The 18,309-nt window shown below is 39.3% G+C and overlaps 1 protein-coding gene across 2 annotated transcripts in view; it reads left to right on the top strand.

Moving 5' to 3' along the window:
• The window catches only part of MAP3K5 (mitogen-activated protein kinase kinase kinase 5), a 239,267-nt gene extending 220,958 nt beyond the window's left edge, over positions 1–18,309 (top strand). The window contains exons 26-30 of one of the 2 annotated variants that reach the window (XM_030809751.1): positions 7,515–7,758; positions 12,764–12,876; positions 13,732–13,844; positions 16,465–16,541; positions 17,540–18,309. In XM_030809751.1, coding sequence (XP_030665611.1) covers positions 7,515–7,758; positions 12,764–12,876; positions 13,732–13,844; positions 16,465–16,541; positions 17,540–17,600 — 608 coding nt within the window. In that variant the 3' untranslated portion in view covers positions 17,601–18,309. The remainder of the gene's footprint in view (positions 1–7,514; positions 7,759–12,763; positions 12,877–13,731; positions 13,845–16,464; positions 16,542–17,539) is intronic. The other variant, XM_030809750.1, reaches the window with a different exon arrangement.

Raw genomic sequence — 18,309 nt, 5'->3', positions numbered from 1 at the left:
ACTGGTGAAACTCAAATAGTGTCCATAGATTAATTAATAATATTGTATCAAAGCCAGGTGTGGTGACTCACATCTATAATCCCAGCACTTTGGGAGGCTAAGGTGGGAGGATTGCTTGAGCCTAGGAGTTTGAGATCACCCCAGGCAGTGTGGCAAAACCCCATCTCTACATAAAAAATACAAAAATAAGTCAGGCATGGCAGCATGTGCCTGTGGTCCTGGCTACTAGGGAGGCTGAGGTGGAAGGATCCACTGAGCCCAGGAGGTCAAGGCCACAGTGAGCAGAGATTGCCCCACTGCACTCTGGCCTGGGGGACAGAGTGAGACCCTATCTCAAAAAAAAAAATAGTATTGTATCAATGTTAATTTCCTGGTTTTGATAATAGTGCCAAAGGTATATAAACTGTTAAGGTGAGGGCAAGTGGCTGAAGGCTGTACAGAAACTCTCTGCACTATTTTTGCAACTTCTCTGTTATCCTAAAATTATTTCAAAATAAAAAGTTAAAAAAAAAAGTGTTTAATCTTTTTTCCAAAAGGAGCACACAGAACAGAGAGTACAGTACAAGTCCCTTAAGAATTTGTTTTTTTCTCAGACAATTTTCTCAGTTGTCATCAAGAATCAGCCTTTAGATTATTGGCAGCATTAGTCCTCTAGTAGTCTGCCTGTGGGTGACCAGATGAAGTAATGCTGAGTGCAGAGACCATGATGGCAGTGCTAAGTTAAGAGTATTGATAATGTAAGCATACTTCCTATATCAACAATAATCGTTAAAAGCTGCTTCAAGCACTTGATATTACCACCAGTTGTTAACTGAATCAAGCACGTGCTCCAAGTTCACATTAATGTGAATTGAACAGCATTGCGTACGTACGAGGAGCTTCGTGCAGTGTGATACCCTGCACTCACAAGTATTATGATCTTACTAAGCATTAGAAATACCCTGTGTTAAAGAAGCTTGGCCTAGGCCAAGCATGGTGGCTCATGCCTATAATCTCAGCACTTTGAGAGGCCAAGGCCTCTCAAAATGAGGCCAGGAATTTGAGACCAGCTTGGCCAACATGGTGAAACCCCGTCTCTACTAAAAATACAAATATTAGCCAGGTGTGATGATGCACACCTATGATCCCAGCTACTCAGGAGGCTGAGGCAGGAGAATTACTTGAACCTGGGAGGCGGAGCTTGCTGTGAGCCGAGATCATCCCACTGCACTCCAGCCTGGGCGACAGAGTGAGACTCCATCTCAAAAAAAAAAAAAAAAGAAAGAAAGAAAAGAAAAAGAAACTTGGTCTAGTTATTTTCCTTCCTCTGGGGAAGTAACCATTTGGGTGGGAATAGTTTTGTTGTTGATCCCATCTTGCTGGTTTGGAAACAATGCACTGGCTCCACTTTTCCACTTATGGGCTTTAAGGCCCCCTTGAGTCCCAACCTTTCTCCTGACACATGGCTCTCTCCTGACAGTCCCCTCTGCTTTACATTGTTCCCAGAGGGTCCTGGGCCACTGTTTGAGCTTCATTCTCTCAAATACATTTCCCTCTTTCTCTATCAAGCCAAGGCTCCCCTCCTTCCGAACTCTGCATAGGCCCTTCAGCCTCCATGAATCCCTCAGTGAGTGAGTAAACTACCACTGGATTTAGTCACTGCAAATGTACTTTATTTACTCCTTAGCACTCTTACTACATGTATGTGTTAGGGTCCTTCAAAGAAACAGAACCAATAGGATACATAGAGATATATAAGAGAAGATTTATTATGGGAATCGGCTCATGTGATTATGGAGGCTGAGAAGTTCTACCATATAACGTCAGTAAACTGGAGAACCAAGAAAGCTGGTGGTATGTATAATCAGTCTGACTCCAAAGGCCTGAGAACCAGGGGAGCTGACTGAAATTGAAGGCCTGAGAACCAAGAGCTCTGATATCCAAGAGTGGGAGAAGGTGGATGTCCCAGCTCAAGAAGAGAGAAAGAGAATTCACCCTTTCTCCATCTTTTTGTTCTATTCAGGTCCTCAGTGGATTGGATGATGCCTGCCCACATTGGAGAGGGCTATCTTCTTTACTAAGTGCATTGATTCAAATGCTAATCTCTCCTGAAAACACCCTCACCCCTCACAGACACATCCAAAATAATGTTTTACCAGCTATCTGGCCATCCTTAGCCCAGTCAAGTTGACATATACAATTAACTATCTCAATGTACATGTGAATTATATATATAACTGGGTCTATACCTGAGATAATCTGAGATATTTGTAGCTGCATTAATTTATACTTATAATTTCATGTTATATTTGCATGTGCTCTCAGCACTCTTCCGTATATTTGCCCTAGTTCTCCTTTAGATCGTCATCTCTTTGAGAAAAAGGACCAGATGTTCTATGTCATTTGCATATTTTACAATGTCTAATCTGATGACATGCACTCAGGGAGCCACCACGAAAGACCAAAATAACAAAGCACTGCATGAACTTACAAGTTTCTACTTTCTTTAAATTATTTCAGAGAACTTTTTATGTCATATATACATACATAAAATGATAATTTAAAGTTTACAGAATTGAGAGGATATTTAAATATAATAGGATTATAAATTTTCCTTCCCTAAAAGTGAGATTATAGTCAACAGGACTACAAACCTTTTAACATTATTTAAAAATTTTTTAATTAAAAAAAGTGAATTGTAATCATAGAAGTTTGCAGTTCATAAGCCAGGCCAATGTAGACTACATTTAAAATATAGGTGCCTTCTGTGATTGTGAAAGTGCTGCAGGGAATAAACCTCTTCTAATTAAAAAAAAAAAAAAAAAAAAAAAAATTTCAGTTTAGGGCCAGGCACGGCAGCTCATGCCTGTAATCCCAGCACTTTGGGAGGCCGAGGCGGGCAGATCACCTGAGGTCAGGAGTTCGAGACCAGCCTGACCAATATGGAGAAACCCCATCTCTACAAAAATACAAAATTAGCCAGGCTTGGTGGCACATGCCTGTAATCCCAGCTACTCAGAAGGCTGAGGCAGGAGAATCACTTGAACCCAGGAGGTGGAGGTTGCAGTGAGCCAAGATCGCACCATTGCACTCCAGCCTGGGCAACAAGAGCAAAACCCCGTCTTAAAAAAAAAAAATCAGTTTAGAAATCATAAAATAAATTTAAGAATAATTATAGAAAGTTGTAAAAGGTCTAACCTTGTCCTCTAATTTAATCTAGAATCATACTTTCTTAAATTATTTTTAAATTATTTTATTGCTTTATAAATACAAATAACCCTAGTAGGAATACTCTTCCATTCTGCCAACAATTTTTGAAGACCTAATATGTTTACCCCCTGCAATCAGTGCTGGGTTTACAAAACTAAAACACATGATTTTGACTTACTCCTACTATACTATCGATAAATTAAGAAATGGGATTTTGGAATAAGAGATGAGATAGAGTAGAAGTGAAGTTTGGTTAGCCTTAAGACGTAAAGCGTGAGGACATGGAGAAATTGGAATCCTTGTACACTGTTGTTGGGAATGTAAAATGGTACAGCTACTATGGAAAACAGTATGATGGCTCCTCAGAAATTAAAGATAGAAGCAAGCACCCTTGTGAACCAGCAATTTCTCTTCTGGATATATATTCAAAAAAACTAAAAGAAGGATTTCAAAGAGACATTTGCACATTCATATTCATAGCAGTACTATTTACAATTGCCAAGAGGTGGAAGCAACCCAAGTATCTAGCAACAGATGAATGGATAAACAAAATGTGGTGTATACATATAATGGAACATTATTCAGCCCTAGAAAGGAAGGAAATTCTGACCCATGCTACAACATGGATGAACTTTAAGGGCATTATGCTAAGTAAAATAAGCCAGTCACAAAAAGACAAATAGTATATGATTCCATAATTTTATGGCTTTTTCACTCCTGTAATTCAGCAAGTGGGATGGAGTGGCACCCAGTGGCTTCTTCTCTCCCATTGTTCGGCAAGTGGGAGGGAGTGTTACAGCTCTATTACTCCTGCTGCCAACAGCTTGGCGAGCAGGAGTGCTACATCCCTTTCATTCCCACAGTTCAGTGAGTTCTGGGTTCTTGTCCCGTGACCAAGAGGAATCAAGGTACATGGACATTGGAGAGTGAGTGAAGCAGAGTAGAATCTAATTGAGTGACAGAAAGAAAGTTCTCAGCATTGAGAGGGGACTTGAAATTGGGTAGCCATCTGTGATGCTGAGTCTGGGGTTTTTATGGGCTTAGAATAGGGGGGTGCATGCTGATTGGTCCATGGATGGTCTTGGAAAAAGCACCATTTGATTCGTTAAAAGAGGTCATTCAGAAGGAACCAACTGAGAGAGAGTAAGATGGGGATAGAAGTTCTGACTCTGGTTGTGGACTCTCTCCAGATTTGGCAGCTTGCTTCTCAGGCTTTAAACTGTCCTTGGCTTGAAGATCAGGTCACTGGAGATCGATCCCTGTCTGCCCAGGAATTTATCTGTCTCCTATAACTATAAACGTGAGGTATCTATAGTAGTCAAATTCATAGAAACAGAAAGTAGAATGGTAGTTTCCAGAAACTGAGAAGAGGGAGTAATGGGGAGTTGATGGGCAGAGTTTGAGTTTTGCAAAATGAAAATGTTTTGAAGATTGGTAGCATAGCACTGTTAATATACTTAACACTGCTGAACTGTGTACTCAGAAATGGTTAAGATGCTACATTTTCTGTCATGCACTTTTTAAAACCACTATACAGAATTTTAAAAGAGGGATAAAGAAAGCCAGGTCTGTGTAAACCGGGCCTTGAAAAAGGACACTCTGGTTTTTGTTATGATCAAAAGATGATGAGTTCTCTTTAGATTGTTGAATTTAAGGTGCCTACCAAACAGTAATGTCCAGGATGTTCTAGATGTAACAGGACTGGGGCTAGAAGTGTAGAGTTTGTCATCCACACATCAGAAGTACTTAACCTTCATGGAGTTGAATGAGCTCATCTATGGAGCAAAAGTAGAAACATAAAAAAATTGAAGGATAGAATCCCAGGTTCCAGCTTAAAAAGTGGGCAGGTAGTAGATAAGAAGGCTCTGAAGAAGAGAAATAGCAGCCAGAGATTTAGAGGAAAATACTGTCCACAGATCAAGTAGGGTAAAGATAAAAAGTTACCTAGAGGATTTGGCTGGCAGGCCTTTGGTGACCTTGCCAAAGTGCCCATATAAGAATGGTGGGATGGGGTCCTCCATTTCTCCCACTGGACTCCCCTCCTCTACACACAGGCTCTTAACCTGTGGTTCATGGGCTTGGGAGAGGCTTCAGGGAGTCTGTGCAAATATAGCAAAATCTAGGTAAAACCAGGAAATCTAGGCAAAATGTTGCATGAATGTGTTTTTCTTCTGGGAAGAGTTTTTATGACTTTCATCAGATTTTTAGTAGGTTCCGTGATCTGATAAATGTTCTATGTGCCAGAGCATATGGAGTGAAAATTCAGTATTTCTGCTACCTTGATTTCACTTAAATTATGACTGTAATTCCTTTTTGTGGACCAAGTTTAAGGATTTAATTACAATTTATAGTATTTTTTCTTATGGGAAGATATTGTTGACAAAAAATAGCCAAACTCTGTAAAATATTTAGAAGTTTATTCTGAGCCAAATATGAGTGACTGTGGCTTGTGACAGAGCTTCTGGAGGTCCTGAAAACATGTGCCCAGGGCAGTTGGGTTATAGCTTGGTTGTATACATTCTAGGGAGACAGAAGTTACAGGCAAAGACATAAAGCAATATATGTAAGGTAGACATTCAGCCCAGCAAGGCAGGACATCTGGCAGGGACTGGGAGGTAGGGAGGTGGTTGGGGTCCCAGGTCATAGGTAGATTCAAAGATTGGCAATTGGATGAAAGAGTTAAGCTTTGCCTGAAGAGTTGAAGTCAGCGTAGAGAAATGCTTGAGTTGAGTTAAGGGCTATTGTGGAAGCTAAGGTTCTTATTATGTAGATGAAGCCCCTAAGTAACAAGCTACAGAGAGAATAGATGGTAAAATCTCTTATTGGACTTTAAAAAGTGTCAGACTCTTAGTTGAATCTGTCCTGGATCAGGAAAAGACCTGGAAAGGGAAGGGGATTCTCTACAGAATGCAGATTTCTCCCACAAGTGATGACTTTGCAGGACCATTCCAAAATATGTCAAAGAAATATATTTTGGGGCAAAATACTTTGACTTCCTTTATGGCCTGTTGTTTGTCATGGGATGCTATACTAGAGTCAGGTTGGAATTTGTTATCTTATTGCTACAAAGAGTCTGTTTTGTCAGCCTTATGATCTTTATTTTAATGGTAATGCTGGTCAGTTGTGCCTAAACTCCAAAAGGAGGAGGTATAACAAGGAGTATCTGACCTTTTCTTCCCATCATGGCCTGAACTAATTTTTTCAGGCTTTCTTGGGGATCCTCTTGGCCTGGGGGTAGGTGGTTCTTCAGTCAGTTGCAGGGCTTAGAATTTTATTTTTGGTTTACAATATCATCCAAGTTTTTTTTTTTTTTTTTTTTTTTTTTTTGAGATGGAGTCTCGCTCTGTTGCCAGGCTGGAGTACAGTGGCATGATCTTGGCTCACCACAACCTCTGCCTCCTGGGTTCAAGTGATTCTCCTACCTCAGCCTCCCAAGTAGCATGCCACCACGTCCGGCTAATTTTTGTATTTTTAGTAAAGACAGGGTTTCACTGTGTTGGCCAGGCTGGTCTCGAACTCCTGACCTCATGATCTGCCTGCCTTGGCCTCCCAAAGTGCTGGGACTACAGGCATGAGCCACTGTGCCCAGCCACAATATCATCCAAGTTCTAAATTGACATGCAGATGATCTCATGTTATATAGTATGTGTAAGTTGGAAACTTGTGACTTCTATAGTTTAAATTTCAATGGTTAGTCAACAGGTTAGAGGAGAACACACACTAGAAATCAGCCCAATAGTCAAAGAGAGATAGTCTTACTAATGTATCAGCCTGCGTGTGGCATTTTCAGCACCTGCCCTGCATCCGCTTATATTTTGGCTGTTACAGGCAGAAAGCATTCTGCATATTCATATGTGTTTATATAATCTCTGTATAGCTCAGTTTCCTTACCTGTAAGCAAGTTAATAGTTGTCAGACATTATGTAATCTGAAAATGAACTTTACTTGTATAAACACTTTTAAATATTCTTAAAAGGTTTTTACATCTTTACCTTTCTTTCAGATTTCTAGCATTTTCCCCACGTGTGCAATGTGAATATGTATTGATCATTCAATACATATATATTGATCATTCTTGAATTAAATCATTCTGTTTGAATTAGATCATTCTTTCCTTCTGTTTGAATTAGATCATATCTTGTGAATTTTGCAAGTTCAATAGAAGAACAAATCTGAGTGCACAGAAATCCATCCTCACTTTTGGAAAAGCAGTTTGGAATATATATCTCATTGATGGTGGGGCAGGAGGGTAGCATTCCTATCTTAAGAAATTAAGGCAATGAGTCATATTTTATAAACTCTACCACTGATATTATGCCAAACAGAACTAAGGCCACATTTCAGCCTTGCATCTGAGAGTGATACTGCTGATCAAGAAGACTTGGATGTAGAAGATGACCATGAAGAACAGCCTTCAAATCAAACTGTCCGAAGACCTCAGGCTGTCTTTGAAGATGCCGTGGCTACCTCAGGCGTGAGCACGCTCAGTTCTACTGTGTCTCATGATTCCCAGAGTGCTCACCGGTCACTGAATGTACAGCTTGGAAGGATGAAAATAGAAACCAACAGGTAAGTCCTACACTGACGTGGGTTAGTTTCTTTTCTTTTACTTTTACTAAAGAGCATGTGTTTTTGGTCTACAGAATATGATGCCCTTATCCCATTCATGGAAACTTGATTGAATGCCTTTCTTTATAAAACAAGAGAGGTTTAGTTTAGCCTCTTTTGTCAAATACCACTTTCTGCCTCTACCAATTTAAGCCTTTTTCAGCAGCATTTGATTACTTCTTCATCTCCAGGTGCCCTAAGAGTTTTCCAATAGCTTCGTTGTAGCCTCATAGACTGTCTAAGAAACAGGCTCAGAGCAGCATGTACTTCCCACTAGATAGCTGAAAGAACAGAAAGCTCATGTTTTTCAAAGCCGTTCTTATAGGAGAGGAAGATCACTGAGGTCGAGGGAACAAAACTAATTAATGTTGCTAAAGATTTGTATTTTAGAACCTAAAAAGGAAGATAATTGACCACATTTATGATTCTATTTTATTTTTGATATGCTGTAACATATCTGGAGTATAATTTGCCTTTGATAATTTGGTAGCATAGAACCCACAGGATCAGATTATTAACAGCAAATGTTTCCTGTTCTTCGCAGATGTTGTTGGTACAGTTCAAGGTCTGAATTTTTATGATTTATAGCTTCCTGTGCTGCCTACAGTTGACATGTGGGAAACTGACTTTATGACTCTGGGTTTGCATTAAAAACTTTTTTTTTAAGCGAATCAATAAAAGTTGTTCAAATATTTAGAAACCTTAATTGAAAATTCTAGTTGTTCACCAGGGAGATTAAAAATATCTTATTTCCAGTCATAAAGTTTAGGTTTTTTAAAGGCAAGCTTGTATACCAAAATGAGTACGAGTGGTAAAAGCTCATCCTATATTCAGAAACATGAAATTTGGTTGCATGGTTAAGTAAATCCATATAGACACATCTTCTACGATGTGCATAGAGCAGTCTTATTTTAATAAAGGGAGATTGCCTCTCTGACTTTCATATCCCAGTTTTGTCCTCTGAAACCCAGCTCTTGCCATCTCTACTATTTAGTGAGAAAGAACTTGGGTCTTTTCTCTTCTGAGACTTCATGGAAATCTTGGTTTGCCTCATTCCTCCTCTTCTCAAGCACGAGTCCAAGGATAACACCCCATCGTTATGGAAGGTGTCCGTGTTAGTCACTTATCTCTAGGTTTCCCTTTGTTGCCCAGTCCTGAGTGGTGGTGTTTTTTGGACTCCTGCTGTGATCTCTGGAGGAAGAAAGTTCACTCATTACTGTTTTGGTTGACCTCCTCCCACCCATGACTTCTGGTTAGAATTACACAGATAGTAAAGCTACTTTGTTTACCAAAGAGCTGGTATATCTGCTTTTCTGGCCCTGAAACCTCCTGTCTACACACCTGGCTATGTCAATAGGACCTGCCTCTCCTAATGCAGCCTAGACACAACTCCTTTCTGTTCTCTCCTTGGCCTATTTGGTTAGCGTTGTGTTCACCACCCTGGCACCACTGTCTACGATGCTTGGGCCATCTGCAGTCCCTGAGGGCTTCCGGCCACTTTCTTCACAGCTTCCCCTTTCTCTTCTGAGGGTCTCTTGGTTCTAGCTGAGGGCCTGCTTCTCACATCTGCCCATCTCTGTTGAAAAGACTAGCATTTACCCACATTTCTTTATTACATTAGTATGTAACTGCAGTTTTCACAACAACCCACACATTTACGCTTTTTCCTCTATATATTTACATTTGAACCTGTGAAATCTACAGATAATCAGCCTCGTTTTTCCTTTTTCAGTAATATCTCCCACGGCTCTCCATCACCTGCAGAAAAGTGAGATGAGGGACGATGTTTGCTTCACGCATGATTTGAAGAAAGGACAGCTGCTTTAGTACAAAAACCAAGTAATTGAAATAAGGGACCAGTCCTGTCCATATTGGTCCTTCTAATTTTCAGTTGAATACTACCTGAAATATAAAGGCATACCTATCACAAAACGAATCTAGAGGAAATGTTAGTGTGTTTTTAGGAAAGGTTGTAGCTCTCATATTAAAAATTGTAAGCTTAGAATATTTAGGATGATCACTGATGAAGGGAAATCAGGTTTATCCTGCTTGGAGGATCACCTGAGCCCAAGAGGTTGAGGCTGCAGTGAGCCATGATTGCACCATTGCACTCCAGCCTGGGTGACAGAGCAAGACCCTATCTCAAAAACAAAAACAAAAACCTGTCTCAAGAGGAGCTGCCTGTTTATCTAATTTCCCCATCCTACAGTTCTGGAATTACCCACCAATCCACCTCACCACTTCTGCCCATCCAAGGTTAAAAATTGACCTCATGGCAGATCCTGCCATACTTTTTTGGAACAGAAAGGCAGACAGTTGCCTTGATTTCAAAATATTGCCCTACTAAATAAACACAAAGTAAAAATAAAATTGATGTACTGGATTATTCTTAAGATAAATACTTCTAAGAGCTGGATTTGGAGCAAATGAGGTAGGCTGTCAATACTCTGCTTCCAGTGTTGAAGTTCTGGTGTTTAAGGTGTTAAAAGAAAGCTTCAGACAAATTAAATTTAATGGAGTTTAATTGAAAAAGAAAAAAAAAGTTTGTGAATCAGGTGGCCTCTAGAATCACAGCAGATTCAGAGAGACTCCAGGGATGCCTCGTGGCCAGAACAAATTTATAGAAAATAAAAGTAAAGTGACGTACAGAAATCAGAAGTGTACAGAAAAAGCTGGATTTGTTATGGGTTGGTGTTCACCTTATTTGAACACTCAGCAGTGTATGAGTGATTAAAGTATGGCTCCTGGGATTAGCCAAGACTCAGCTATTGTTACAGACGCATACTCCTAAGTTAGGTTTCAATCTTGCCTACCTGTTAAGTTATAGTTTGTCCATGAGGACTCAAATATGCAAGTATGGAGTCCTTCTCAGGCCGTATTTCATTTACTTTAACAAAAGATAAAAAGAAATTACATAGTCTAGACAAACATAGGTTAAACTCTAGAAAACGTCACTGTGTTCCTTGAGAAAACAGTAAGAAGATACCATCACTATCCTATACGTATAAATTAGCAAGTAGGACAAAAATACATACCAGATCAAAAAACTGCCAACTTAAACATTCACACAGAGCTTCCTGCCCATTTCTTTGGATATCATTTGTTTTGGAAGAGATAAGAAGCCTCCCTCCAAGACCCTCTGCTCCCTCTTCTAGCTTTCAATTCATGCTGCTTCATCCACCTCATTGTGCACCACACTTACCCTGCAGCTGTCTTTGTTAACTTATTTTCCTCCACCCACCTTCTCTGTCTACCTCTCATTGTGTTTTACTTTTTTCCCACCTCTGCTACCTCTCTGCTATGATCCCTTCTCTCTGAGGATCTCATCTTTATGTCCTGTGGGAATGGGGTCGAGCCTGGGGGTCTAGGAAGGTTTCCTTCCCACTGAGTCCTGGAAAGGCTCTTTTCCAGGGACTGAGGCAGCAAGGAACAGAACAGCCCTTATTAAAGACCAGACACTGACTTGGCACTGTACCTATGCTGTCTCATTTAATGCTCACAATAATCTTTTCTGGAAGCTTTAGTTTTCTTTTTTACAAATGATTTGAAAACTGAAGCCTGGAGGCATTAGGTAATTTATCTAAGGTTAACACAGGAAGTGCAGGCTGAACCCAGATCTGTCAGTTGCACGATGCTGCCTTCAGAGTATGTCAAGTGAAGCAGAAACAAACTTTTCGATGGAACATGGTCTTGAGTTAAATCTATCAATACTCAGAAAATGAAACAAATAGAGTTGGTTAAGAGCTGTAGGTTATGCAATGATTTATCTTGATAATCTTAATAATGATATGTTTTAAATTATTTCTGAATCCAACTTACATTAAGATACTTTTCTAAAAAATTAGGGCACCTCTTTTCATAACTTGGAATGTTTTCTTTGAGGAATTCTAATGGAAATGGTGAGTAGGTTACCAGTTGGCTCTCAGTTGCATAGCGAACCTTCTGTGGGTAAGAACTTTGGTATGAATATCACAGTTTCTCCTTGTTTCTTTGGAGACTGCATCAGATGCCAACTAGGAACTGAATGTACCAGGAACACAGCTATCCTTTTACCCACTTCACCCCCGCCCCCTTAGAAGGGAGAGGAATAATAGCAACAATCACAATTGTAGCCACAACCATGAACATTTATCGAGAATTTGTTATGTGCCAGATATTCTAGGCGACCTCACGTATGACTGTTTCTCAAATTTTCATAGTTTACAAAAAGTGATTACCTTTCTGATTTGCATTGATTATGACATTATGCACATTTGCCAACTTTTTTAAATGGGGGTCCATACCTATAAAATATAGGTCTGTTAATATCTGTATGCCATATTTATATCTTTGACATTTATGGTCATAAAAAGAAATATCAGAACACATTTCTGAAGATTTTGGCAAACAGTCTGTGGTGGAGGTTTTGAATTCTTGTTGGCAAGCACAGTCTTCCAAAGCTTTGCTTCTGGACATGAGGGTCTGTGAACCTGCAACATCAGTGTCACCTGGGAGCTCATTATAAATACAGTCTCAGAACTCACCCCAGGGGGGACAAGAATCTTTATTTCAATAAAATCAGGGGTGTCTGTGCTTATTATAGCTCATGTCTAGAAGGTTACCCTAGGCCTGGCACAGTGGCGTGTGCACACACCTATAATCCCAGAGCTTTGGGAGGCTGAGGTGGAAAGACCATTTGAGGCCAGGAGTTCAGAGACCAGCTTGGACAACATAGCAAAACTCTGTCTCTACAAAAAAAAAACTAAATTAGCCAGGCATGGTGGTGCATGCCTGTGTTCCCAGCTGCTTGGAAAACTGAGATGGGAGGATCGCTTGAGTCCAAGAGTTTAAGGATGCAGTGAGCTATAATTGGGCCACTACACTCAGCCTAGGCAACAGAGAGAGACCTTGTATCTAAAAAATAAAAATAAAAATAGAAGGTCACCCTGTGTCACCTCCTGTCAAACAATATATTTTTCTTCTGCAGATTACTGGAAGAATTGGTTCGGAAAGAGAAAGAATTACAAGCACTCCTTCATCGAGCTATTGAAGAAAAAGATCAAGAAATTAAACACCTGAAGCTTAAGTCCCAACCCATAGGTGAATAGCAGAAAGTTTTGTAGTAATACTGTTCAGCCAGGCTGCCGCAAAGGGCCAAGAAAGCCAACAGGAAGTTTTATTTGTGGCTAAGTCAGCATTTCTCACTTCTACCATGACTGCAAGCAGGAATTCCTTTTAAAAAAAAAATCCAATTTTTAACTGTAGCAAACTCATTTCTTACAAGTGCAGTAAAAATAGATTATTCATAATCATCTTTTCCTGAGATTATGTATTACTGAGGTAAATAGGGCTCTCTGTCTTTAGTCTTTATTTTTAAAGATTTCACAATGAGATTACTAGAATAAATAATACTTTTTTGTCATATTGTATTTATATTCTGTGTATTCTAGCTTTTTTTCCTTATAATTTGAAGAGGCTTAAATAGAATAAAGATGTATTAGTAAAAAGGCATAGGTGGGGAGAATGTTATTTAGCCCATTTAGAGGAAAACAGAATTCATAGTTATTTGTTTAGATATGTGGCTCTTTCATAGTGGAAAAAGAGATTATGATAATTATATAGTTTTCTGCTAATTGTGTTCATCTTTATTGCATGAAAAACACAAAGTCTAATTTTGGTGCACAGAGTTTATTCTAAGAAACCATAAACTTGATATGAAAGTGTAACATAGGAGTATCATTTCATTATTGCTTTTGCTCCTTGTTTACTAGTAAATTCACTTGTCTGAGTTTTATTCATATTATCATTTATACTGCCAATCTCAATTGTTTCTATGAACTGTTCTCTGATAGAGCAAAATCTTTTGAAGTATCAATAAATGTCTGTTGATTGTGAGGGTCTCAGATGACCTCTGTTAGGTGAAACTAAGAATATCTTCCCAAAATTCTGTTCTAGAAATTCCTGAATTGCCTGTATTTCATCTAAATTCTTCTGGCACAAATACTGAAGATTCTGAACTTACTGACTGGCTGAGAGTGAATGGAGCTGATGAAGACACTATAAGCCGGGTAAAGAAAACTGTCTGTGGGACAAGTATTCTTTCACTTCGTTTCATAATGTTGGGTGCCTGCTATGTGATGGGCACAGGGGATACACTGGTGAGCAAATCAGACCCAGCCCTGCCCTCCTGAGGCTTACAGACCAGGGTAGGCACGTGATAATCAGCTAACTCCACAGATACAAATGTGATTCTACACTGGTAAATTCTATGAAGAAAAAGGTATCAGGTGTTATTAGACAGGGAGAGAGAGGTTGGGGAAGGTTGTTGGAGAAGGGGATGAAAGAGCTGAAGGCTAACGGAATATGAGGGAATAAATAGGCGAATTGTATGTATGTTCAGGAGGGGTGTGGGAGGGAGACCGGGGAAGAACCTTGTGCAGTGGGGCTGCAGTGTGCACAAGACAACGAGGCAGGCAAAAGCTCTGTGGTCCTGAGCCGCTTAGGAATTTTGTATGTTTGAAATGAAAACCAGAAAGAGTGGGAAAAAAATACAGAATTAAAAGAAAAAATTTCTTGTTTCTAATTCTTTGTATGTTTATTTTTATTTTATTTTATTTCATTTTTTTGGAGACAAGGTCTTGCTCTGTTACCCTGGCTGGAGTGCAGTGATCATAGCTCCCTGCAGCCTTGACCTGCTGGGCTCAAGTGATCCTCCCACCTTAGCCTCCTGAATAGTTGGGACTACAGACATGAACCATCATACCCGGCTAATTAAGAAAAAAAACTTAGAGGTAGACTCTCACCATGTTGCCTAGGCTGGTCTTAAACTCCTGGCCCCAAGTGATTCTCTCACCTCAGCCTCTCAGAGTACTGGGGTTACAGGCATGAACCACCACGCCAGGCCTGTTTGTTAAATTTTTAATTCTTTTTCAACATTATTAGATTCTACTGTGCAGCAGCTATTTTATTGCTACTTAATAAAATGAATCCAGTCAACTTATTTCAGAAATATTTTCTATACAAACCATATTTTACCTGTAATAATCTAATTCCTCTCTGCTCTGTATAGACTTTTTTAAATTTTGTTTTTTGAGACAGAATCTCACTCTGTCACCCAGGCTGCAATGCTGTGGTGCGACCTCAACTCACTGCAATCTTTGCCTGCCAGGCTCAAGAAATTCTCCTGCCTCAACCTCTCAAGTAGCTGGGATCACAGGCATAATGCCACCAAGCCTGGCTAATTTTTGTACTTTTAGTAGAAACCGAGTTTCACCATATTGGCCAGGGTGGTCTCGAACTCCTGGCCTCAAGTGATCCACACACCTCAGCCTCCCAAAGTGCTGAGATTACAAGTGAGAGTCACTGCACCCAGCCCCTATAGACTTTTGTAATGAGCGTGAATAGCATTTGTTTATGTTCATTATATGAACACACAGGCATACATTAAAAGATTGTAATATTTGATAGAAAGGCCCTCTTAATACAATATTGTTTTAATTTGTTTTATATTTAAAATTTTAAAATAAATAAGAATAAAGATATCTCTTCTTTTGACTTGATAATTTATTAACTAAGTAGAATTTCGGGCCGCCTTAGAAATCTACATTTAACAAGTTATAGCTGAATACATTTAAACAACTCCAGAATATACATTCCTCTAACTTAGGCTCAAATCCCAATTAAGGAACAGTAATTGATAATCTACTAAATAATTGCCCTTTTTATTTGGTTTAATAGTAAAAGCTTGAGGCCAGGTGCAGTGGCTCCTGCCTGTAATCCCAATACTTTGGGAGGCATAGGCAGATTGCTTGGGGCCACGTGTTGGAGATTAGGCTGGTCAATATAGTGAGACTTTGTCTCTCTATATAAAAAAATTAATAAAATTTAAAAATATAAAGGTGCAGTTTAAATTAAGACTCTGCTTTTATGGTGAATTACAGTCAAGTGCCTTTGCTTAACCATGAAAAAATAAGGTCAGAAATTAAGCATAGGAAATACCTTTCCAGGAACACTTTTTATCCACTTGAGAAAAAACAAAGCTATGTAGCATTGAACTTCTAAATACAAGATTTGCTTTTGAACAGCAGATGTGATTACAAGTGAGTCTCATCTGTTCATTAGAAGACCGTTCAGAAGTTCTGTGTCACTTGTAATCTTTTTGCATTTGGAAGTTAATATGGATGCATTTCTATTTTTTTTTTTTTTTTTTTTTGAGACGGAGTCTCACTCTGTCGCCCAGGCTGGAGTGCAATGGGTCAATCTCAGCTCACTGCAACCTCTGCCTCCCGGGTTCAAGCAATTCTCCTGCCTCAGCCTCCCATGTCGCTGGGATTACAGGCACACGCCACCACGCCCAGCTAATTTTTTGTATTTTTAGTAGAGATGGGGTTTCACCACTTTGGTCAGGCTGGTCTCAAATTCCTGACCTCAGATGATCCGCCTGCCTCAGCCTCCTAAAGTGCTGGGGTTACAGGCGTGAGCCACTGTGCCCGGCCTGGATGCATTTCTTTGTATTTATTGAGTAATAGGGAGGCCTTTCCCCCTAATAATCCTGGAAGATTGTGTTTTTAGTAGATTCCATTATTAGATTCATTTTTAATTATAGTCAAGGTTTACATTATGAATAGAGTTTGTGCTTTATTAAAGTTATATAAAACATCTTTTGTGCACATTCTACTTTCTCTACAGTTTTTGGCTGAAGATTATACACTATTGGATGTTCTCTACTATGTTACACGTGATGACTTAAAATGCTTGCGACTAAGGTACCACTTTTCTTTCTGTTGTCACTGTGGAAAGAGCACCAGGCTAATATCAAAAAGTCTGAGTATCTGCCCAGGCTGAGTCAAAGGCTACAAAATTAGCTTTGTAGTTCTGGACAGAGCTCTCTAGCTCTTAGCTGCTCTGAGTAAACTGAGTTAGTTGGACAATGCTATTTTCGAGGGCTCTAATCACCAATATTTCTGTATTAGTAAGTGAAAATCAACTGGAAGAATTTTTTTGAATTTTTTTGAATAAGATGCAGACTAAATCCATGCAGATATTCTGAAGCCGCCTTAAACAAGTGCTTTAATTGAGTTCATGATGGTGTTATACTCAATAAATATTTGGAGGAGGTGCTGACTTGCCCTCCAAAAACCTAGTATAATCTGAGATAATTTCTTATTAATTAAGGCCAAGCATATAACTTTTTTTTTTTTTTCGAGATGGAGTCTCACTCTGTCACCCAGGCTGGAGTGCAGTGGCGTGATCTCAGCTCACTGCAAGCTCCGCCTCCCGGGTTCACACCATTCTTCTGCCTCAGCCTCCCAAGTAGCTGGGACTACAGGCGCCCACCACCACGCCCAGCTAATTTTTTTGTGTTTTTAGTAGAGACGGGGTTTCACCGTGTTAGCCAGGATGGTCTCGATCTCCTGACCTCGTGATCTGCCTGCCTCGGCCTTCCAAAGTGCTGGGATTATAGGCGTGAGCCACCGCGCCCAGCCCAAGCATAAAACTATTATACCCACCGTTACAAAGACAAGTTTCAAAAATGCTGAAACTCTAAAATGATGTTTTGGGACATAGCAGTTTGTGGGGGTGAAAAGGGAAGGAATGGAGGGAAGATGAGAAAATATATACAAAAATAATACATAATAACTGATCAGACTTTGGGATCTTCTTCTGACCAGAGCAGATGAAAGCTAAGAAGTCACTTTTCTATTTCAAGGGCAATGTTTCAAATGAAATGTTCGTTTCACCATGTTCTTGTGTCTTTAAACAGGGGAGGGATGCTGTGCACACTGTGGAAGGCTATCATTGACTTTCGAAACAAACAGACTTGACTGTCGTTCAATTTAATCTTCGATGGAAATTCTAAAAATTAATACAGAGCTGATCTTCTTGGGTGTGGGAAAATCGAACGGAGAGGAGAAAGGAGCTGCACTTTAAATCCAGTATTTGTTTACTCATGTTAAAAAAAAAAACAGACAAAACACACTGAAATTTCCTAACTACATCTATTTCTATAATTTTTAAGGACTCTTCATAAGGACTCTTAAAATAATCCTGAACATTAGAACCCTAATGTTCAGGAAGATTTTAATCTAAGCATTTTTATGGAAATATTTTTAATGCAGCAGCTATTGCACTTCAGCCAAATGTTTATTTCACACAAAACAGATGTAACATTTCATGTGATTGTGCACCACTGGAACAAAACCAAAATGTGACCATAACTGTTTAGGCTTCTGTGTGTTTGTAATATGCTCTAGTAATCTGAGTAGAAATACATAATTTCAATTACTGTATAAAGTTTATGTTTTTTTAAGTGTGCAGAATCTGAGAGCAATGGTTTTTACTTCTCTGTGTTAATTATAATATTGACTCTATTTTGTAACTTAAGTTTCTGACCTGTCGTACATTTGTTTGAGTCGTTTATGTACTACTGAACTGTACCAGTTGCACATGCTTGAACCGTAGTAATGTTAGCTTGTTCTAAAGCTATCCATTGTGTCATATTTACTTTAAAAATTAAAGAGACTCTCAACATAC

Source organism: Nomascus leucogenys, chromosome 3 (assembly GCF_006542625.1).
Source record: "Nomascus leucogenys isolate Asia chromosome 3, Asia_NLE_v1, whole genome shotgun sequence".
NCBI classification, from domain to species: domain Eukaryota; kingdom Metazoa; phylum Chordata; class Mammalia; order Primates; family Hylobatidae; genus Nomascus; species Nomascus leucogenys.
This window is presented reverse-complemented; position numbering and strand designations above follow the sequence as displayed.